The sequence below is a fragment of the Salvelinus namaycush genome, chromosome 8, assembly GCF_016432855.1.
Source record: "Salvelinus namaycush isolate Seneca chromosome 8, SaNama_1.0, whole genome shotgun sequence".
Classification (NCBI taxonomy): Eukaryota; Metazoa; Chordata; class Actinopteri; order Salmoniformes; family Salmonidae; genus Salvelinus; species Salvelinus namaycush.
Window position 1 is genome coordinate 9,086,878 of NC_052314.1, and position 24,634 is coordinate 9,111,511.

At 42.4% G+C, this 24,634-nt stretch overlaps 1 protein-coding gene across 1 annotated transcript in view; it reads left to right on the plus strand.

The window, feature by feature from the left end:
- The first annotated feature begins 915 nt into the window (after positions 1-915).
- LOC120051698 (GRAM domain-containing protein 4-like) overlaps positions 916-24,634 on the plus strand; it is a 48,585-nt gene continuing 24,866 nt past the window's right edge. The window contains exons 1-3 of the mRNA XM_038998584.1: positions 916-1,174; positions 10,706-10,919; positions 17,458-17,578. Of these exons, the coding sequence (XP_038854512.1) occupies positions 1,146-1,174; positions 10,706-10,919; positions 17,458-17,578 (364 nt within the window). The 5' untranslated portion in view covers positions 916-1,145. The remainder of the gene's footprint in view (positions 1,175-10,705; positions 10,920-17,457; positions 17,579-24,634) is intronic.

Sequence of the window (24,634 nt, forward strand, 5' to 3'; positions counted from 1 at the left end):
CAGATGACCTGGCCTCCACAATCCCCCGATCTCAACCAAATTGAGATTTTTTGGAATGAGTTGGAAAAGCAGCCATCAAGTGCTCAGCATATGTGGGAACTCCTTCAACACTGTTGGAAAAGCATTCCAGGTGAAGCTGGTTGAGAGAATGCCAAGAGTGTGCAAAGCTGTCAAAGGCAAAGGGTGGCTATTTGAAGAATCTCAAATATATTTGGATTTGTTTAACACTTTTTGGTTACTACATGATTCCATATGTGTTATTTCATAGTGTTGATGTCTTCACTATTATTCTACAATGTAGAAAATAAAGAAAAACCCTTGAATGAGTAGGTGTCCTAAAACTTTTGATAGGTAGTATACATAACACAGTATATTATAGTGGTGTCCTCCTATAGCCTTTTTCAGACTACACCATACCCCCAGTGACCTTCACCATACTCCCATTGACCCTTCATATCAACGTAGCCTTCCTGCAGAAGCCCTCTTCCTCCTGAGCAAAATACCCATGACACCCAACAGACAGGAGATCACCCACTGGGTGTGAGCATATGAGACCCTAAAATGCACCCATTGGCCTTACACCATTGGAAATGAAAACATGATATGCTCTATCACTCAATGTTAATGGCAAAACTATTCTATCATGTCAATAGATCACAACTTTTTTTGGTGAAACTTTCAGTGAGTCTCTCTATAGGCCATACCTATAACACCCTGCATACGTACGTTTATTTATAACTGTGTCACGTTTTAATTTTAGGATATTTCTTTGTGTAGCTAGTTGCTGTTGAAAAGAAACTCTGTACTGTGAAAACATTAATTGGCGGCCCCTTTAAGAGTTTAGTCGCTGACATTGTCGAAATTTCCTGGTAGCTTGAACGCCTCACTCACTGTAAGGCAACAACATACATTTTAAACAGCGTATTGTTGTCGAATGAGTTCATAAAACTCGTAGAACGCAGCGGGACGTCATCGCACCCCCACCCTTTTTTTGTGTGGACCTCTTGCATTGTTTGCCATAAGATACTTTTATTTATGGAGTTCAATGTAAATACTTGGGCGTGAGCGGGGCGGACCAACGGAGGGTTTCTTTGAAACAAGGTGGCAGGTGGGAAAAGGCGACCTACGGAGTAACGACAGCGTTAATGAAACTTTGTTACCGATTTCGTTATGGGTAAGAAACTTTCTGACAGCTTCTGATTTATTCAACCCGATAGTTCTAAGTGCAACAGGCATAGTCATGTTGTGCAATTAATTTAGGTTAATTGCACGACGTTGGTTTAACTTGATATCACGCTCTCATTCTGCACTCATAGGCTACTCTAGATAGAGAACATGTCAACTGCATTTGACGTTTTTTATACAATTATAATATACATATGTTATTTCTTATCAATATGTAGTATTGCCTCTTGTGTTAGCCATCAGTACGACTAAAACTGGATAATTTTGTGTCAGCTTTACAATAGTTATACAATGTAACAATGTTCTTCATGATTATCTGGTGAGGTGCAACATTGTTATCGTGAAATGATAGCCTACACGTGTTGTATAAAACCTCACCCAAACGTCTTGCACCGGAACATTCAGATTCTGAGGTGGGCAGGGCATCCTGGGATATCCCAGCTGTCAATCCTACCACCCTCCATTAATACCATAACACAGTCTATAATACTGTAATCTTATATTAACCCCCTCATGTCTATACACAAGAACAGAAAATAAATAGGGAATTCCATGGCATTACTGAACTGCCCAAACAATTGGAGTGATGGGCTTTCACTAGGGTTGTGTTCAATACGTCTTGCAATGGAAACCATTTACAAGAGTTGTGCGGTATCCAGATGATTTTCATACTGTTCCTGTACCATACTGGGGTATTTGGTATTACCGGCAGTGCACACAAGGGGCGCTATATCTTTCTAAATGTATTATATGATTTTGAAATATATGCTAAAAAAGTAATAGCAAATTCCCCTAGCGGATGCTAGGTAAACGCTAACAAGCACACAAACTAAATGCAAGAACTGCCAATCCAGCTCAAAGTTATACAACCATCTCAAAAGGCTACTCGCACTTGATGCAGGAGAAGATAGATTTTCTCCACTGTAACCAAGAAGCTTGATCTTGCAAGCTAGCCACCTACAGCTAGCAAGTTAGCAAACCAAATACATCGCTGGAGAAAATGTATTTGGCACATCTTAGTTAATTTATAGTTATAAGATATTTAGCAAGCAAACAGTGAATTAAGTGTAACTTGATCAACTCTCTTGTGCCGCTCAACAGTGGTTAGTCACGTCATGGTTGCTCCATGTGCTCTTTGTAAAAGAGCATGCAATGTGACTAGCTCTTGAATTTTTTTGTTGTAAAAAATAGAGGAAGAGAGGAAATGCACTTTTAAGTTCCACCTCTGAAGAATGACGAAGGCTACTTATACATATTCACAAATTGGGTGTGGGAGTTTCCATGTGGAGTTGATAAACATCAATAAATAGGACACTGACAGCTGTCAGTGTAGCTAGCTAGCATGCTAACCTTATCTACATAACTAGCTATCTTGCTAACCTTATCTAGCTAGCTAATGTTATGTGTTGTTACTGTTTAAAAAATATATATATATTCAAAAGATTAGCCAGCTGGCTCTATGGCTGGTTCTGTAGCTGGATTTGTCATAAACATTGATTTAGGGAAAACTTCACCAAAGATGGATTTGACTTTTCCAACTATTGTCATCTTCAAATTTTTGTTATCTTCCTTAAATTGCGCGAATTCATAATAGAATAGTTAGAATAAGATGACGCTCCGGTAATATGGATAACTGTTGAAAGATACAATGTATAAATACACATATCAGGTAATGGACATGGTGCAACTTTTGGTAGGTAGGCTGCCCGTGCTCATTGTTCTCATAGGGGAAGTGAAATGATAGGCTACAATGGCTTTGCTCATGATCTATACTTAAACAGAATTCAAGAAAAGTATAGTTTTTGCGGGAGCTTTTTCATTATCTGGAAGACACTTGGGGTTTATATCTAATGTTACACCAAAGCAGTGGAGAGTCTAGTGAAGTAAAACTTTAGTGGTCAAAACCATTCATCTTCGGGCGATGGGGGGAGCGGGTTTGCAAAATGCTATCATACCACGCAATTATACCATTTTATAAAATGGTCAGATATATATAACAGATTAGTTAAAAAAAACAAGTGAACATTTACAAATTATCCAATGGATTATGATAATTTTTTGATATTTTAGTTTGCTCCATGCGTCAGTCAGCCAAGTGGGTGTTTGGCTCATCTCTTTCATGAAAAGGAATAACTTTGAAGCTCTTTCTGATTGATAAACAATGCCATGCTGGTGGGTGGTAACGTTCAACTAAAACCCAGCCCTGAAATGAAACGTAGGCTGAAAAGAATGTGTCATATCATAGGAAAAGACATCTCCTGTGCTACATGTGCAACACGGACCCTGGATCATTGTTACTCTCTCTTCCGGGATGGCTTCAAGTCCTTCTCTCACCCTCCGGCAAATCAGATCACACCTTCATTCTGCTCCCCCCCACCTATAGGCAGAATCTTAAACAGGAAGCTCCCGTGGTAAGGGCTGTTCAACGTTAGTCTGACCAATCAGAATCTATGCTTCAAGATTATTATTTTTTTGTATGTTTTCACCCCTTTTTTCTCCCCAATTTCGTGGTATCCAATTGGTAGTAGTTACAGTCTTGTCTCATCGCTTCAACTCCCGTACGGACTCGGGAGAGGCGAAGGTCGAGAGCCATGCATCCTCCGAACACAACCCAACCAAGCCACACTGCTTCTTGACACAATGCCCATCCAACCCGGAAGCCAGCCGCACCAATGTGTCGGAGGAAACACCGTACACCTGGCAACCGTGTCAGCGTGCACTACGCCCGGCCCGCCACAGGAGTCACTAGTGCGCGATGAGACAAGGATATCCCTGCCGGCCAAACCCTCCCTAACCCAATTGTGCCGCGCCCCATGGGCCTCCCGGTCGCGGTCGGCTGCGACAGAGCCTGGACTCAAACCCAGAATCTTTAGTGGCACAGCTAGCTCCGCGATGCAGTGCCTTAGACCACTGCGCCACCCGGAAGGCCTCTTTAAGATTGTTTGATCACGCGGACTGGAAAATGTTCTTGGTCGACTCTGAGAATAGTATTGACGTATACACTGACTCGGTGACTGGGTTCATCAGAAAGTGCATATAGAAAATGTTGTTCCCACGGTGACGATTAGAACTTATCCAAACCCCAAAAACGTGGATAGATGGTAGCAGTCGCACAAAACTGAAAGTGCGAAACACTGCATTTAACCATGGTAAGGTGACTGGGAACATGGATCTGTACCAGCTACAACCTCCGTAAGGCAATCGGAGTCAAACCAACAGTACAAGGTAGGGCTGGGCTGTATTCCATATTTTAACCATATACCGGTATTGATGCACGGACCAGTTTGGGTTTTTACTTTACCTTCTATAAAGGTATTTGAATTTTTGGTTTGTTAAATGTGATACGCCGTCTGTAATGCCCATTTTTATAATTTACTCCGCTACTTGAGTAATCTCTCTCTCGCAATCTCTCTCTTGCAATCTCTCTCGCAATCTCTCTCTCTCGACCTAGAGAGTGCTGTCAATGCAGCACAAACAACGTTTCCAATTTGATCGTAATATAATTTCAATATTAGTTTGTTTCTTACATCTGCAAACAGCTAGTTTGTATTTTCTTAGCAAATTAAGCTAAATCGTGTTAGCCACTAATGCTAATCGCTTGTTAGCTGGCTAACTAATACAGCCTGAAACCAGTCATGGTGGAGGCCTAAATCAGCATGTTTTTGTGCAACAGTATCTTCTAAATCAAAGAGGAATAGGTGAAGCATGAATATGTTGGCTATGTGAATAAAGATTTAATGTAGCAAAAGATTATAGAGACCCCTAGGAAACAATGAACATCATTTTGGTTCCTACCCTGTCACAATAACTCATCCATGGCATTTTCATTTGTTGTCATGTCAAACAACACTGTATTCAAAGTGCCCACTATTATTTATATTCTAACTATAGAATTCTATTTCCATGATTTCAAAAGTTCACCCAGGTGTTTGTCTAAATCGCAATTGCAACATTTGGTTAAAAACAAGGCCTAGTATTTTTGCCCATATTGTGGAAATGATCTCAAATGGAGTGCAGGAAATGCAGAAATTGATGGAAATGTAGGAAATTATTTTAGGTTGTATTGAACAGTATAAAACAATCAGAATGGAGAAAGACCCATTGAAATAATTTAGAATATATGTGTTGCCACCCTAGGGTCACACACTACTCATAAAGCAAATTTAGAACTTTAATTAATCAAAAACATAGAATTCTGTCATTTGAAAAATTCCATATGATATTTTGGCCATATCGCCCACAGTCACGGATTATAAAGGGAAAACCAGACATGTCGCGGACACAGACGCCTCGCTCCAGGACGAGCTAAACACTTTCTTCGCCTGCTTCGGTGGAAAACAATATTGAGCCCCCGACGCGTGCCCCCGACACTCATGAGGACTGTGTGCTCTCGTTCTTCGTGGCCAACGGAGTAAGTAGTTTTATGCGTGTTAACCCTCGCAAGGCTGCCGGCTCAGACATCATCCCAAGCTGCATCCTTAGAGCATGTGCAGACCAGCTGGCTGGAGTGTTAATGGACATATTAAATCTCTCCATATCCCAGTCTGTTGTCCCCACTTGCTTTGAGATGTCCAACGTTGTTCCTGTACCCAAGAAAGCAAAGGTAACTGAACTAAATTACTATTGCCCTGTAGCACTCACTCCTGTCATTGAAGTGCTTTGAGAGGCTAGTTAAGTGCCATATCAAATTTTATTAGTCACATACGCCGATTACAACAGGTGTAGACCTTAGGGAAGCACAGCCGAGAGCTGTCCAGTGACACGAGCCTACCAGACGAGCTAAACTACTTCTATGCTACATGCATGCATGAGACTGTGTGACCACGCTCCCCACAGCCGATGTGAGTAAGACCTTTAAACAGGTCAACATTCACAAGGCCGCAGGGCCAGACAGATTCCCAGGATGTGTACTGCGAGCATGCGCTGACCAACTGGCAAGTGTATTCACTAACATTTTCAACCTCTCCCTGTCCGAGTCTGTAATACCAACATGTTTTAAGCAGACCACCATAGTGCCTGTGCTCAAGAACACTAAGGTAACCTGCCTAAATGACTACCGACCCGTAGCACTCACATCTGTAGCCATGAAGTGCTTTGAAAGGCTGGTCATGGCTCACATCAACACCATCATCCCAGAAACCCTAGACCCACTGCAATTTGCATACCGCCCCAACAGATCTACAGATGATGCAGTCTCCATTGCACTCCACACTGCCCTTTCCCACCTGGACAAAAGGAACACCTATGTGAGAATGCTATTCATTGACTACAGCTCAGCGTTCAACACCATAGTGCCCTCAAAGCTCATTAATAAGCTAAGGATCCTGGGACTAAACACCTCCCTCTGCAACTGTATCCTGGACTTCCTGACGGGCCAACCCCAGGTGGTGAGGGTAGGTAACAACCTATCCACCACGCTGATCCTCAACACGGGCCCCTCAGGGGTGCGTGCTCAGTTCCCTCCTGTACTCCCTGTTCACTCATGACTGCACGACTCCATCATTCAATTTGCCGATGACACAACAGTGGTAGGCCTGATCACCGACAAGACAGCCTATAGGGAGGACGTCAGAGACCTGGCCGTGTGGTGCCAGGACAACAACCTCTCCCTCAACGTGATGAAGACAAAGGAGATGATTGTGGACTACAGGAAAAAGAGGACCGAGCACGCCTCCATTCTCCCCCAAGCCATAAGACTCCTGAACGTCTAGTCAAATGGCTACCCAGACTATTTGCATTGCCCCTTTTTACACCACTGCTACTCTGTCATCTATGCATAGTCACTTTGTAAGCATTTCACTGTAAGGTCCACACCTGTTGTATTTGGCGCATGTGACTAATAAAATGTTATTTGATTCAGGCGCAACAGTGCCTCTTCAAACTCAGGAGGCTGAAGAAATTAAACTTGGCCCCTAAGCCTCTCACAAACTTCTACAGATGCTCCATTGAGAGCATCCTGTCGGGCTGTATCACTGTACAGCCCATCGCAATTCCAGGGCACACAGTATTCCCTCCAGGACATATACAGCACCTGGTGTCACAGGAAGGCCAAGAAGATCATCATGGACCTCAGCCACCCAATCCACGGCCTGTTCACCCAGCTACCATCTAGAAGGCAGTACAATACAGGTGCATAAAGCTGGGACAGAGAGACTGCGAAACAGCTTTTATCTCAAGGCCATCAGACTGTTAAACAGTCAACACTAGCCGGCCACCGCCCAGTATCCTGCCCTGAACCTTAGTCCCTGTTCTAGCCAGCTACCATCCGGTACGCTACCTTGCACCTTCAGAGACTGCTGCCGTATGTACATATTCATTAAACACTGGTCACTTTAATAATGTTTACATACTGTTTCACCCACTTTATATGTATATACTGTATTCTAGTCATGGCTCATCCTATATATTTATTTTTATGGATTGTGTGTATTGTTTATATTTATTGCTGCACTGTTGGAGCTAGAAATACAAACATTTCTCTGCAACTGTGATAACATCTGAGCCTCTGTGTATGTGACCAATAAACGTTGATTTGATTTGACTTACACAAAGTGGGCAGTTTGGATTTGTCATTTCAACCCCAAATATATCATACTTTGACAAACATTATGAATAACTGACTTAAATTGTTGTGCAACAATTTTTGCAAATGTATTACAAGTAAAAAACATACCTTATTTACATACGTATTCAGACCCTTTGGTATGAGACTTGAAATTGAGCTCAGGTGCATCTTGTTTGCATTGATCATCAATGTGACATTTCTACAACTTGATTGGAGTCCACCTGTGGTAAACTCAATAGATTGGACATGATTTGGAAAGTCACACACCTGTCGATATAAGGTCCCACCGTTGACAGTGCATGTTAGAGCAAAAACCAAGCCATGCGGCCCTTTCCTCCTCAGCAACTTGCCATGACTGGCGGGGTTCTTTTATTTGTATAATGGAGAGATATGTTATTGTATACAAATGTAAGCATGGTTTGAAATTATTGTTTTAGTCAAATATTATTAGGCTTCTTGCGGTCAATTTGCAGTCTAAAATATATTTGGTGTCCTGACCATCCACTGAATAAATAATTGTCCCACTGCTGAATCTAGTCGATGATCCCTGACGTAAAGGATTTAGGTTTTCTTTCTCATTGCTCTGTTTACTTTACACAGACAAACACCTTTCTGCTTATGATTTTGTTACAATCTGTAGGGATCAGCTTATGTCAAACCCCTTAACTCAAAAAGATGAATGGTTATATGGTTATTAATGGTTAACCGGAGGAAGTAGGTGCGTGACTTGCACAGGCCGATCTTGTCCAACCCACTGATTGTGTCTGTTGGTTGATGAGCCCTCCCCAGCACCCCAACTGTGGGTTAATGGACAGGCTGCCACTATAAACCTCTGGTAGTATCATTCATTACCACATGAGGCCTGTCGTACGCGATCTGGATCTAGAATGAGTCAGACTACCCTGGAGCTTTATACACTGGACAAAATTATAAAGATCTAGAATGAGTCGGACTACCCTGGAGCTTTATACACTGGACAAAATTATAAAGGCAACATGTCAAGTTTTTCATGAACTGAAATATAAGATCCTAGAGATTTTCCATACGGACAAAAATTATATTTATCTCAAATTTTGTACACAAATGAGTTTAATTCTCTGTTAGTCAGCATTTCTCCTTTGCCAAGATAATCCATCCACCTGACAGGTGTGGCATATCAAGAAGCTGGTTTAAACAGCATGATCATTACACAGGTGCACAGGTGGGGACAATAAAAGGCCACTCTAAAATGTGCAGTTTTGTCACACAGCACAATGCCACAAATGTCCCAAATTTTGGGGGAGCGTGCAATTGGCATGCTGACTGCAGGAATGCCCAACAGAGGTGTTGCCAGAGAATGTAATGGTCATTTCTCTACCATAAGCCGCCTCCAATGTCGATTTAGAGAACTTGGCAGTACGTCCAACTGGCCTCTCAACCGCAGACCATGCGTATGGTGTCCCGAGCGGTTCCCGAGCGGTTTGCTGGTGTGAACGTTGTGAACAGATTGTCCCATGGTGGCGGTGGGGTTATGGTATGGCAGGCATAAGCTATGGACAGCAAACATAATTGCATTTTATCGATGGCAATTTGAATGCACAGAGATACCGTGACGAGATGCTGAGGCCAATTGTCGTGTCATTCATCCGCCGCCATGACATGTTTCAGCATGATAACGCACGGCCCCATGTCTCAAGGATCTGTGCACAATTCCTGGAAGCTGAAATTGTCCCAGTTCTTCCATGGCCGGCATTCTCACCAGACATGTAACCCATTAATCATGTATTGGATGCTCTCGATCGATGTGTACGTCAGCGTGTTTTAGTTCCCGCCAATATCCAGAAAGTTCGCACAGCCATTGAAGAGGAGTGGGACAATATTCCAAGGGCCACAATCAACAGCTTGATCAACTCTATACGAAGGAGATGTCGTGCTGCATGAGGCAAATGGTGGTAACACCAGATACTGACTGGTTTTCTGATCCACACCTCTTCCTTTTTTTTAAGGTATCTGTGACCAACAGATGCATATCTGTATTCCCAGTTATGTGACATCCATAAATTAGGGCCTAATGAATTTATTTCAATTGACTGATTTCCTTATGATCTGTAACTCTGTTAAATATTTGACATTGTTGCATGTTTCATTTTATATTTTTGTTCAGTTTATTTCCAGAGCAGGCAACACATGTTTGATCCCAGGACGTGTTTTATACTATAGGTCAGTCTGGTAGCACTCCTGAGGGCGGGTTCAAATTCTGTACTTCTGATTGGCTTTCTTCTGTGCTCTGGGTGGAAATGCAGGATCTAAGATTTGAATTCCTCCTAAATTTAAACTTGGGATCTAATCTTATAAAGGGCAACTCATTTCACCCGTCTCGTGATGAATGGGTGCTATGATGCGATGATGAAATTTGGCCATGTACCATATCTCTATCTCTTTTTCACTTTCTCTCTTTTCCACTCCGTCTTTGTCTCTTCCTGATCTCGCTCTCTGGGCAGAGGCTAAAGGGTCCAGCTTTCTGTCTTACCTACATACAGTAAAGAGATCATACAGGGGTGGCCCAGTCCTAAAATGATTACCCAACTCACCCGCACGCCTTCCGTCACAAACCCATTGGCCTCATACCACTCGGACCCTACTTTAGGAAGCTGGTGCAACATGTATAACCACCCAGTTAAGTTTGAGAAAGAATACTTTTTAGAATAGTGGATTCTAGATTACAAGGGGTCAAAGTTAAGAAGGTAGAATATAGACATTTGGCTATGTATTAGAATGCAACGTCATGTGGAGTGCACAAGTAAGTACTATATTGTTGCACAGGAAACTTTGAGTTGGCATTTCAAATTGCTCATATAGACATTTCATTGAAGACAATTCAACCCTTTTATCTCATGGAGACGTGCCCTGGTCAGTGAGTTGCCGGTACAATATTTGATTGTAATCACCTGTCTTTCTTCCTTTTTGTCCCTGCAGGGATGCCATATGCCACGTTAAGATAAAGACCAAGACGACTGTGTTGAACATGTTAAAGCGATTGGACAAAATCCGGTTTCGGGGCCAACGGCCAGATGTGTTCCTGGATCTAGGTGAATCGCCCAACACATCTGACACTGAATGTAGCGAAGAGATCCTGATGAAGCCTAAGCCCTTGCTTAAAATTAAAGACACTGAAGAACTGCAAGACCCTGTGAGTGCTCCTGTATGTGAATATTGGTATTATAATATAACCACAGAAATTGTATCTCTTCACTCTTCACTTCGCCTAATTCTCTCTCAAACAAAATACATCTTTGTTTTGCATTCCTAATCTAGTTTGACATCTTCCAGATCACTTCATGAAGTCCACTCACTCGCCATCTCGAGGTGCCGCCGCCAGTTTCGGGGGAATTTCGGCCAAAATGTCTTCCTTTTGACGTTTATGCAAACCCCTTTCTGTTGATTTAGTCCACTCGAGGATTGAGAGAAAGCTGTCCAATTGCTGTCTGCGTCACTGCAGGCCTTAGTCAGACTAGAGCAGACCAGGGCCTAGCCGCAGCGTACTACCGGCCAACTCAACTTCGCTTAGTGCATGAGAAGAACAAGTATTTTTCAATTATCTTATTTAATTTCTCTGCATATTCTTGTGCATTCATGTTCTTATTTTTTTGAGCGAGGTTGATAACTTCTTGACGTTTGAAGATGGAGAAATATCTTTCATTTCAAACTATGATTTCGAACAGATCAAAGTTTTGAGTCATTTGATCACGTCATCACACACTGGGCCACCTTGTTTGCATCCTAATGAAATGCCCGAAGAAGTGTGATTAAAAAAAAATATGCTCAAACGTGGTACTGGTGTGAATTCTCAGTTGGCCGATCTGGTTACTAAAGTGCACATCGAGTCTATAAGAAAGGACCGTTGGAGAAGTTGGGCCTTTCATGACCTAGAAAGCCTCTGCTGCAGAATTAGGGTTTAGCACAGCCCCTGTAATGTCTAACCACTTAACAAACATGTCTTGGAAATGTGAAACTGGGCTTAGGCCAGTTCAGTACAGTGCCCCGTTTGTTTGGGATTTGTTGTCATGAAAACAGGAACAAGGTGGGTCTTCTCACGCTGGTATTTATTATAATTTGTCTTTATCTTTTTATAAACTAGTCAGAACTGAAGTCGGATAGCCGTTCCAGATGTACAGTGGCTTGCGAAAGTATTCACCCCCTTGGCATTTTTCCTATTTTGTTGCCTTACAACCTGGAATTAAAATGTATTTTTGGGGGGTTTGTATCATTTGATTGACACAACATGCCTACCACTTTGAAGATGCAAAATATTTTTTATTGTGAAACAAACAATAAATAAGACAAAAAAACTGAACTTGAGCATGCATAACTATTCACCCCCCAAAGTCAATACTTTGTAGAGCCACCTTTTGCAGCAATTACAGCTGCAAGTCTCTTGGGGTATGTCTCTATAAGCTTGGCACATCTAGCTGCTGGGATTTTTGCCCATTCCTCAAGGCAAAACAGCTCCAGCTCCTTCAAGTTGGATGGGTTCCGCTAGTGTACAGCAATCTTTAAGTCATACCACAGATTCTCAATTGGATTGAGGTCTGGGCTTTGAGTAGGCCACTCCAAGACATTTAAATGTTTCCCCTTTAAACCACTCGAGTGTTGCTTTAGCAGTATGCTTAGGGTCATTGTCCTGCTGGAAGGTGCATCTCCGTCCCAGTCTCAAATCTCTGGAAGACTGAAACAGGTTCCCTCAAGAATTTCCCTGTATTTTGCACCATCCATCCATTCCTTGTACTCTGACCAGTTTCCCAGTCCCTGCCGATGGAAAAACATCCCCACAGCATGATGCTGCCACCACCATGCTTCACTGTGGGAATGACTTTCTCATGGGGATGAGGGGTGTTGCATTTGCGCCAGAATTGGGTTTTCCTTGATGGCCAAAAAGCTACATTTTAGTCTCATCTGATCAGAGTACCTTCCATATGTTTGGGGAGTCTCCCACATGCCTTTTGGCAAACACCAAACGTGTTTGCTTATTTTTTCCTTTAAGCAATGGCTTTTTTTCTGGCCACTCTTCTGTAAAGCCCAGCTCTGTGAAGTGTACGGCTTAAAATGGTCCTATGGACAGATACTCCAATCTCCGCTGTGCAGCTTTTCAGCTCCTTCAGGGTTATCTTTGTTCTCTTTGTTGCCTCTCTGATTAATGCCCTCCATGCATGGTCCGTGAGTTTTGGTGCGCGGCCCTGTCTTGACAGGGTTACTGTCTTTGTTGTTATGCCATATTCTTTCCATTTTTAATAATGGATTTAATGGTGCTCCGTGGGATGTTCAAAGTTTCAGATATTTTTTTATAACCCAACCCTGATCTGTACTTCTCCACAACTTTGTCCCTGACCTGTTTGGAGAGCTCCTTGGTCTTCATGGTGCCACTTGCTTAGTGGTTTTGCAGACTCTGGGGCCTTTCAGAACAGGTGTGTATATATACTGAGATCATGTGACACTTAGATTGCACACAGGTGAACTTTATTTTACAAATGATGTGACTTCTGAAGGTAATTGGTTGCTCCAGATTAGGGTTGCACACTTTGAGGAATATTCAGGGGTGGAACATTTCCATGGGAATATATGGGAATTAATATTAATACCATTTCAATGTTGATTGTTTTTGCATTGAATACATTCACCATATATGGAGACAAACATTTGACCTTATCATAAGTAGGCATAATTGTAAATTATTAAATCCTTCCAATAGAAATAAAAAAACTATTTAGTTACAAATTGAACTTTAAATGAGTTGACTCTTCACATGATGATTTCACTGAACAACAAAATAAAGGAAATATTGAATGATCCCCAAATGATCCATCGCATCTCCCAAAAAACGTTTTCAACATACATCTGTAAAACGATAGTCTAGAAACTAAAGCTTTGGTTTTCTTCCTCTCAGGCTTCCATGTCTTCTCCCTGGACCACCTCAGTGTCCACCTCTTGAACGTCAGACTCTGAGGCCTCATCTTCACTGTCACTTTCCAACCTTGTTGTAGATGGCTCGTTGTCAGGCTCAAAAAGTCTCAAATTTGCCCAGATGGCCGCTAATTTTTCAACCCTTGTATTGGTCAGCCTGTTGCGTGCTTTGGTGTGTGTGTTCCCAAACAAGGACCAGTTGCTCTCTGAGGCGGCTGATGTCGGTGGGATTTGGAGGATGATGGAGGCAACAGGGGAAAAAGCCTCAGATCCACAGTCCTTTCCACCAGGTGGCTGATGAGATGTTGGCATGACTGCCATATTGCATCTCCATCCCAAAGCACTCGCTTGGAAGTGTACTTCGTCAGACTGCCAAGAACCTTGCCCTCATCCAGACCAAGGTGGCGAGACACGTTAGTGATGACACCATAGGACTTGTTGATCTCTGCACCAGACAGGATGCTCTTGCCAGCATACTTGGGGTCCAACATGTACGCTGCAGCATGTATGGGCTTCAGGCAGAGATCTTCACGCTTTTTGATGCATTTCAGAACTGCAGTTTCCTCTGCTTGGAGAAACAGTGAAGTGAGCAGGGCAGTACGGATTTCTTCTCTTACATCTGCAAGCAGAGTCTGAACATCAGACAGGATGGCTTTGTCTCCCTCAATCCGTGCAATGGCTACTGCTACAGGTTTCAGGAGTTTCATGCTGCTTACCACTCTCCCAAAATACATCATCCAAGAGTATCATCTTGATGGGGCTGTTCATATCAGCATACTGTGCTTGGAGAGACTCCTTCCCCTCCAGGAGACTGTCAAACATGATGACAAGACCAACCCAACGGGTGTTGCTGGGCAGCTTCAATGTGGTGCTCTTATTCTTCTCACTTTGCTTGGTGAGGTAGATTGCTGCTATTACTTGATGACCCTTCAAATACCTAACCATTTCCTTGGCTCTCTTGTAGAGTGTATCCATTGTTTTCAGTGCCATGATGTCCTTGATGAGCAGATTCAATGCATGAGCAGCACAGCCAATGAGTGTGATGTGAGGGTAGGACTCCACTTTAGACCAAGCAGCCTTCATGTTTGCAGCATTATCTGTCACCAATGCAAATACCTTCTGTGGTCCAAGGTCATTTATGACTGCCTTCAGCTCATCTGCAATGTAGAGACCGGTGTGTCTGTTGTCCGTTGTGTCTGTGCTCTTGTAGAACACTGGTTGAGGGGTGGAGATGATGTAGTTAATTATTCCTTGCCCACGAACATTCGACCACCCATCAGAGATTATTGCAATACATTCTGCTTTCTCTATGATTTGCTTGACCTTCACTTGAACTCTGCATCCAGGAAATGAGTAGATAAAGCATGTCTGGTTGGAGGGGTGTATGCTGGGTGAAGAACATTCAGAAATGTCTTCCAATACACATTGCCTGTGAGCATTAGAGGTGAACCATTTGCATACACAGCTCGAGCAAGAAAGAAAAAAACTTCTGATACCAGGAGGAACATGAGCTGTTGCTATCGATAAGGTGTCTGATTAATCATTTTCACCTCGAATAGAAGGGACTTTTGTCAGAGGTTGCTTGTTGTGAGCACTGAGGGAACTTTATGCTCTTGGCCAGATGATTCTGCATCTTTGTTGCATTCCTCACATATGATTTGGCACAGTATTTGCAAATGTTCACAGCTTTTCCTTCTACATTAGCTGCAGTGAAATGTCTCCACACATCAGATAAGTGCCCGTGGCATTTTCCTGTAAAGATTAGAAAACGAAAACGAATCCAATTCCATGTACAGATAAAAGTTAAGCAGTTAGATTAAACAACTCCTTTGTAAGATAAATGTTTTAAAATGAAACATGTATGGAAACAGGTGAATTAACACTCCTCAGTTAGCAGGCTCAAGCAAGCTAAAACCCATATGGGCTTAACTTCCCATGGAAAATTTCCAGAAAAATTCCAGAAATTTCCTGGAAAATGTTCGGCCCTTTGCAACCCTACACCAGATCTTATTTAGGGACTTCATGGCAAAGCTGGTGAATACATATGCACGCACCACTTTTCCGTTTTTTTATTTTTCAGAATTTTTTGAAACAAGTTATTTTTTTCACTTCACCAATTTGGACTATTTTGTGTATGTCCATTACATGAAATCCAAATAAAAATCTATTTAAATTACAGGTTGTAATGCAACAAAATAGGAAAAATGCCAAGGGGATGAATACTTTTGAAAGGCACTGTATTTACCTCCACAGCAGGCCTATTTTAACAATGAAAATGCTTTGTCTAAAGTTATCTGTGACATTGCTACATAGCCTACAAGGCTAGACCATTAAATTTGACATTTTTATAAAAGAGTTTTTGAGTGCACCCCATAAAAAAAAATAAAAAAAAAAGACATACCGGTAGCCTACACACATTTCACACGTAGCTCAATCAAAGTGGCGCTACAGAGGCTCCATGTGTAGCAAGTTAAGAGGGAGATTTCTAATCAATGCAAAATGGAATCTAAATTACAGAATTACATTGGCTAAATGAGAAGGATTAGGCTACAATGATCAACCAACAGGTAGGCATAGCAGGCCTGTAATTCGTCGCTGTTTAACTCTTTGTTGCACTTTTATGGGGTACATATAATTAACAGTAAGGTCTAATTTACACAGATGGAATAAATGAATGTACATTAATAGGGCCCATTTCTCAATTAGCAGACTTAGTGAATTGGGTCACTGCTTCTCTGGGTAATGGTGCGAGGGATGGTGTTAATGTACTCCTACTACTACATTTTACAGAGCAGACGAGCACTACTTTCCCATCGTAATTGCACTCTCAAAGTAGCCTTAAATCTGGCCTAGATATGGCATATTCTAAGCTAAAATAGAGTTTGGAAAATATGTGCCGTATGCAATCATTGATTAACATCATGTAGCAGTTTCTACCTACACACTGCCTTATCGGTGCTCAGACGTTCATGTTGAAGACAATTATATGAATGGAATGTTTTCTTCTGGTTGTCTTTTTAATGGTCCGTAAGGGATGTGTGTCTGACATGTTTCACAATGTCTGTCAATATTCTTCTTGTGTCAGTCATTGTTGCTAACTTGTTTCAGTGTAAAAGTGGAAGACTTGAGACCTGGCTTTAACGAGTCTTATTCATTAATAAATTACACAGTACGTTGTAGTACAGTAGCGAATTATAATATCCCTTGTCAAAATGTACTAGCTTTATTCATCTGAGAGGAGACCTTTTAATCAGAGCTGGGCTTGTGGTATCTTCCTCTCCCACTCATCGTTACTAAAGTGCACTGATTTCCCACCTTCTGACACAAGCTGTCTTTGCATATTCTTATTCTTTTCCCCCTGCTGAGAGGATCTGAAATAAAGTAATTTAGATGTTTTCCTCCCCTCTTTTTGAGTAGCACAGTACCAACACTAGTTACTATCTCAATGTAACTCTGTGGCTATCATTGTGTACTTTCACAATATTCTTAGTTTCGCTCGCGTTCTCTCTCTCTGTGTGTTGGGTCATGATTCAGATGATAGTCTGCATACACAATTACACTACAGTTTGAGCTAGGCTGGATGGTGCAGGGAGAAACTGCATGGTGAAATGGAGTATTCTGCAGTCAGCTTGCCTGCATTTATCTTTGTGTGTGTGTGTGTGCGAGCTTTGAGGTGCTGTGTGCAGGTGTCCACAGTAGCTCACATTGGTAGGGAGGTTATTCTTCTCTCCTGACTGCGTGTTCTTGTGTGTGTGTGTGCCCACATCCAGGCTGGTCCGGGGACACTTGCTATGGCCGCAGCCATCCAGGACTATCAGAGGACTGAGACAGATGGACTCAATGAGGTGAAAGGCCACCTGGAAATTGCCTTACTGGAAAAGCACTTCCTACGTGAGTATTTCATAATTATTCAGTCTAGGTTTAAGGAGAAGTTTGTAAAACCTCTAGCAGTAAGGTTTTGATTTGCAAAAAGGGAAAATCTCTTCACATGTTTGTTGGTTGATTTGGCAATACACACAGCAGCTTTGGATATCTGTCTTTCATGTTCAAGTTGTCTGTTAGTTGGTGAACTCATTAGGATGTGTGTGTAAATGTAATTGGTCTCGCCTTCAGGGCTCCCCTGGCTGCAGAATTACATTTGATCATATAGCCCTATTACATCTGGCTCTTATATTAGATCAACTTTAGCTTAGTACTGTAGCTAGGTCAGTGATCATACTATCTGTGAGTGACTATAGTCCTATATAAGAATGGGCACAGTCATTCAAATATCCGAACGGATGTCAGTATTTGATTACTTGGTAGAGTGTTCATTTTTGAGAGAGGAAAAAAAAAATATCCCTATTTTAACAATAAATGCTTTGTCAAGTTATCTGTGACATTGCTACATAGCCTACAAGGATAGACCATTAAAGTTGTCATTTTTATAAAATAGAGTTTTTATGAGTGCGCTCCATTTTTATTAAAGACGCCCAGGTAGCCTACACACATTTCACATGTAGCGGCGCTACAGAGGCTCCATGTGTAGCAAGTTAATTGGGAGATTTCTAATCAATGGAAAATTACAGAATCAATGCAAAATTACAGAATTACGTTGGCTAAATGAGAAGGATTAGGCTACAATGATCAACCAACAGGTAGGCTGTTTCATATGAATGGAGTATTGGCTATCTAGCTTTTTTACAACAATTTGATGTTGCATCTATTACGACTATCCGGATATCCCAAAAACATCATGATATTATTCAACACATTGAGGAGATGGAAGTACAGAAGTGGTGTGTGGCCTTCATTTCACCTCAGCCCTCCATCTGGGATGCAGGCTACATGTCAGCGGTATGGGCTGGTGGCTGGTCCTCATTGCAGAGCCCATTGTCCTCTGTCTAGCACCAAAGGGTACTAATGGAAAGAGTGCAATCGCCAAATGTACTGGAGCTGCTCTACTGAAGCACATGTATAATGAGTCTTTTTCTAATAATCAGATTTCCACAGTTGGTACTGAAGTTGATTATCCAATGACTGTGAGATGAGCAGTTTGTAGATTTGTAATGGGATTGCTGTTTGTCTGCCTTGTTTTGAGCCCTGGCCCTGCTTTGCCATGATCCTTCAGGGAGGTGGTTAGTGATTGAGTAAATTATCAGCTTTGTCCTTTTCTGCTTTGATGAGTTGGTCATTTAATAATAATATATGCCATTTTGAAGACTCTTTTATCCAGAGCGACTTAGTCATGCTTGCATTCATTCAAATAACATTTTATTGATCACACACATTTAGTAGAAACAATTCTGATGCTTCATATGTGACCTCAGTCTGGAGCTTAGATTTTTAGCACATGACCTGCCGTTACCACGACAACTACCCAAAATGGAAAGGAACAGTGACAGGAAATGAGAATTGAGTATGTGTGATACTTCAGAGGCTACATCAATGTGAATGCACACATCTGATAGGGGCCACATGTAAAACTGAGTGTGGACAGTCAGAAAAAAATATCAGATATGGAAAGAAAATAAGAATTGGGTTCTTAGGGTGTCGGCATGCGCAGGAGATTAGCCCTATGATGATCAAAAAATAGTGAAACACACACACACACACTCATTGAAAGGAAGTCTAAGAAGTGGTAGATCTGTTATGTGCTATTTCTATGCTTCCTGCTAAGTTTTTAGTGCGTCTTTTACTTTCGGTTTTGTACACCAGCTAAAAATACAATATTTTTGGTTATGGAAAAGATGCATTCGGAAAGTATTCAGACCGCTTCCCTTTTTCCACATTTTGTCACATTACAGCCTTAAACTAAAATGTATTTAAATGTTTTTCCTTATCAATCTACACACAATACCCCATAATGACAAAGCGAAAACAGGTTTTTAGAAATGTTTACAAATTTATTAAAAATAGAAAACAGAAATGTCTTATTTACAGTGTTGCAAAAAAGTATTTAGTCAGCCACCAATTGTGCAAGTTCTCCCACTTAAAAAGATGAGAGAGGCCTGTAATGACAGACAAAATGAGAAAAAAAAATTCCTGAAAATCACATTGTAGGATTTTTAATGAATTTATTTGCAAATTATGGTGGAAAATAAGTATTTGGTCAATAACAAAAGTTTATCGCAGTACTTTGTTATATACCCTTTGTTGGCAATGATAGAGGTCAAACGTTTTCTGTAAGTCTTCACAAGGTTTTCACACACTGTTGCTGGTATTTTGGCCCATTCCTCCATGCAGATCTCCTCTAGAGCAGTGACGTTTTGGGGCTGTTGCTGGGCAACACGGACTTTCAACTCCCTCCAAAGATTTTCTATGGGGTTGAGATCTGGAGACTGGCTAGGCCACTCCAGGACCTTGAAATGCTACTTACAAAGCCACTCCTTCGTTGCCCGGGCGGTGTGTTTGGGATCATTGTCATGCTGAAAGACCCAGCCACATTTCATCTTCAATGCCCTTGCTGATGGAAGGAGGTTTTCACTCAAAATCTCACGATACATGGCCCCATTCATTCTTTCCTTTACATGGATCAGTCGTCCTGGTCCCTTTGCAGAAAAACAGCCCAAAGCATGATGTTTCCACCCCCATGCTTCACAGTAGGTATGGTGTTCTTTGGATGCAACTCAGCATTCTTTGTCCTCCAAACACGACGAGTTGAGTTTTTACCAAAAAGTTCTATTTTGGTTTCATCTGACCATATGACATTCTCCCAATCTTCTTCTGGATCATCCAAATGCTCTCTAGCAAACTTTAGACGGGCCTGGACATGTACTGGCTTAAGCAGGGGGACACGTCTGGCACTGCAGGATTTGAGTCCCTGGCGGCGTAGAGTGTTACTGATGGTAGGCTTTGTTATGGTAGGCTTTGTTACTTTGGTCCCAGCTCTCTGCAGGGCATTCACTAGGTCCCCCCGTGTGGTTCTGGGATTTTTGCTCACCGTTCTTGTGATCATTTTGACCCCACGGGGTGAGATCTTGCGTGGAGCCCCAGATCGAGGGAGATTATCAATGGTCTTGTATGTCTTTCATTTCCTAATAATTGCTCCCACAGTTGATTTCTTCAAACCAAGCTGCTTACCTATTGCAGATTGTCTTCCCAGCCTGGTGCAGGTCTACAATTTTGTTTCTGGTGTCCTTTGACAGCTCTTTGGTCTTGGCCATAGTGGAGTTTGGAGTGTGACTGTTTGAGGTTGTGGACAGGTGTCTTTTATACTGATAACAAGTTCAAACAGGTGCCATTAATACAGGTAACGAGTGGAGGACAGAGGAGCCTCTTAAAGAAGAAGTTACAGGTCTGTGAGAGCCAGAAATCTTGCTTGTTTGTAGGTGACCAAATACTTATTTTCCACCATAATTTGCAAATAAATTCATTAAAAATCCTACAATGTGATTTTCTGGATTTTTTTTTCTCATTTTGTCTGTCATAGTTTAAGTGTACCTATGATGGAAATTACAGGCCTCTCTCATCTTTTTAAGTGGGAGAACTTGCACAATTGGTGGCTGACTAAATACTTTTTTGCCCCACTATGTTGAACAGTATAAAAAGCAGTTTGCAAGTTCTGGAAAGCTTTTGTAAGAGACGAGGCACAACAGTATCAAAATGAAGTTGTGCATTTTGAACCAAGTACAGAGCCTTGGGGCAAACTATTATGGACAGACAATATAACAGACATAAGCCCATCAAATTGAGTGCACTGAGTTCTATCAGACAGATAGTTAGCAAACCATGCAACTGCATGCTCCGAAAGACCTACACTCAACAATCTCTGCCTTAGTATAGCATGATCAACTGTATCAAAAGGCTTAGAGAGATCAATAAAAAGTGAGAAACAGTGCTGTTTTTTGTCAAGGGCTTCAGTGATATCATTTAAAACCTTCATGGCTGCTGTAATTGTGCTATGCTTCTTCCTGAAGCCCGATTGGTACATTGATAAAATAGAGTTAGTAAAGAAAAACTATTTTAGCTGTTCACTTACAAGGGTTTCAAGTATTTTCACCAGGAGTGACAGCTTTGAGATTGACCTATAATTATTTAAAAGAGTTGGATCTCCCCCTTTTAAAAGTGGTAGGACAAATGCTGATTTCCAGATCTTTGGTGTAGTGCCTTGCGGTCGGAGGCCGAGCAGTGTCCGTACCAGTCAGGATGCTCTCGATGTTGCAGCTGTAGAACCTTTTTGAGGATCTGAGGACCCATGCCAAATCTTTTTAGTTTCCTGAGGGGGAATAGGCTTTGTCGTGCCCTCTTGATGACTGTCTTGGTGTGTTTGGACCATTCTAGTTTGTTGGTGATGTGGACACCAAGGAACTTGAAGCTCTCAATCTGCTCCACTACAGCCCCGTCGATGGGAATAAGGGTGTGCTCGGTCCTCCTTTTCCTGTAGTCCACAATCATCTCCTTAGTCTTGGTGATGTTGAGGGATAGGTTGTTATTCTGGCACCACACGGCCAGGTCTCTGACCTCCTCCCTATAGGCTGTCTCGTCGTTGTTGGTGATCAGGCCTACCACTGTTGTCGTCTGCAAACTTAATGAGGGTATTGGAGTCGTGTCTGGCCATGCAGTCGTTGGTGAACAGGGAGTACAGGAGGGGACTGAGCATGTACCCCTGAGGGGCTCCAGTGTGGCAGATGTGTTGCTACCTACCCTCACCACCTGGGGGTGGCCCGTCAGGAAGTCCAGGATCCAGTTGCAGAGGGAGGTGTTTAGTCCCAGGATCCTTAGCTTAGTGATGAGCTCTGAGGGTACTATGGTGTTGAACGCTGAGCTGTAGTTAACAAATAGCATTCTCACATAGGTGTTCCTTTTGTCCAGGTCGGAAAGGGGAGTGTGGAGTGCAATAGAGATTGCATCATCTGTAGATCTGTTGGGGCGGTATGCAAATTGGAGTGGGTCTAGGGTTTCTGGGATAATGGTGTTGATGCGAGCCATTACCAGCCTTTCAAAGCACTTCATGGCTACAGATGTGAGTGCTACGGGTCTGTAGTAATTTAGGCAGGTTGCCTTAGTGTTCTTGGGCACAGGGACTATGGTGGTCTGCTTGAAACATGTTGGTATTACAGACTCAATCAGGGACATGTTGAAAATGTCAGTGAAGACACCTGCCAGTTGGTCAACACATGCCCGGGGCACACGTCCTGGTAATCCGTCTGGCCCCGCAGCCTTGTGAATGTTTACCTTTAAAGGTCTTACTCACGTCGGCTATGGAGAGCATTATCCCACAGTCGTCCGGAACAGCTGATGCTTTCATGCATCAGGTGTGCCAAGCTTGTAGCGTCATACCCAAGAAGACTCAAGGCTGTAATCGCTGCCAAAGGTGCTTCAACAAAAGACTGAGTAAAGGGTCTGAATACTTACGTAAATGTTATTTTACATTTTTCTTACATTTGCACAAATTTCTGAACCTGTTTTTGCTTTGACATTATGGGGTTTTGTGTGTAGGTTGTTTGGATAAGGCTGTATTGTAACATGTTGAAAAAAGGAAGGGTTCTGAATACTTTCCTGAATGCACTCTATATACAAAAGTATGTGGACACCCCTTCAAATTAGTGGATTTGGCTATTTCAGCCACACCCGTTGCTGACGGATATATAAAATCGAGCATACAGCCACGCAATCTCCGTCGACAAACATTGGCAGTAGAATAACAAGTCAGTTTGTCAAATATCTTGCCTGCTAGAGCTTCCAAGGGCAACTATAAGTGCTGTATCTGTGAAGTGGAAACGTTTAGGAGCAACAACAGCTCAGCCGTGACGTGGTAGGCCACACATGCTTACAGAACGGGACCGCCGAGTGCTGAAGCACGTAGCGCATAAAAGTAATCTTTCCAGTTACAACACTCACTACCGAGTTCCAAACTGCCTCCGGAAGCAACGTCCGCACAATAACTATTCGCCGGGAGCTTCATGAAATGGGTTTCCATGACCGCGCAGCCGCACACAAGCCTAAGATTGCCAAGCGAGGGCTGGAGTGGTGTAAAGCTCGCTCCCATTTTACTCTGGATCAGTGGAAATGAAATTAAGAATTAAGAAATTAAGAAATTAATCATGCTTCACCATCTGACAGTCCGACGGACGAATCTGGGTTTGGCGGATGCCAGGAGAACGCTACCTCCCCGAATGCATAGAGCCAACTTTAAAGTTTGGTGGAGGAGGAATAATGGACTGGGGCTGTTTTTCATGTTTTGTGCTTGGCCCATTAGTTCCAGTGGATGAAAATCTTAACGTTACAGCATACAATAACATTCTAGACGATTCTGTGCTTCCAACTTTGTGGTAACAGTTTGGGGAAGGCCCTTTTAGCATGACAATGCCCCCGTGCACAAAGCGAGGTCCATTCAGAAACTGTTTGTCGAGATCGGTGTGTAAGAACTTGACTGGCCTGCATAGAGCCCTGACCTCAACACCATCGAACAACTTTGGGATGAATTGGAACGCCGACTGCGAGCCAGGCCTAATCACCCAACATCAGTGCCCGACCCCACTAATGTGGCTGAATGGAAGCATGTCCCTGCAGCAATGTTCCAGCATCTAGTGGAAAGCCTTCCCAGAAGAATGGAGGCTGTTATAGGAGCAAAGGCGGACCAACTCCATATTAATGCCCATGATTTTGGAATGAGATGTGCGACGAGCAGGTGTCCACACACTTTTGGTCAGAAACGGTATACAACAGCGGTTTAGATGGTACAATGATTCTCTAGTCTACACTGTACTTGCTTATTTTGTCACAGACTGAATTTTAGCAACTATTAGAATTTTAGCAACCAGGAAATGGCGGCGTGATTTCTGCATAGTGCATCTTAAAAGTTAAACATACCGACCGCAGTGATGTTTACACACATGAACAGCACACTGCATTGCTGATCAATTGAGGCCAATCTGCCCCGCGATCAATACATTTGTCTAACAGACAGTCCATTTTGTGATATCATCAGCCTCAACTGCACATACAACAGTGTTGCCTACCCTT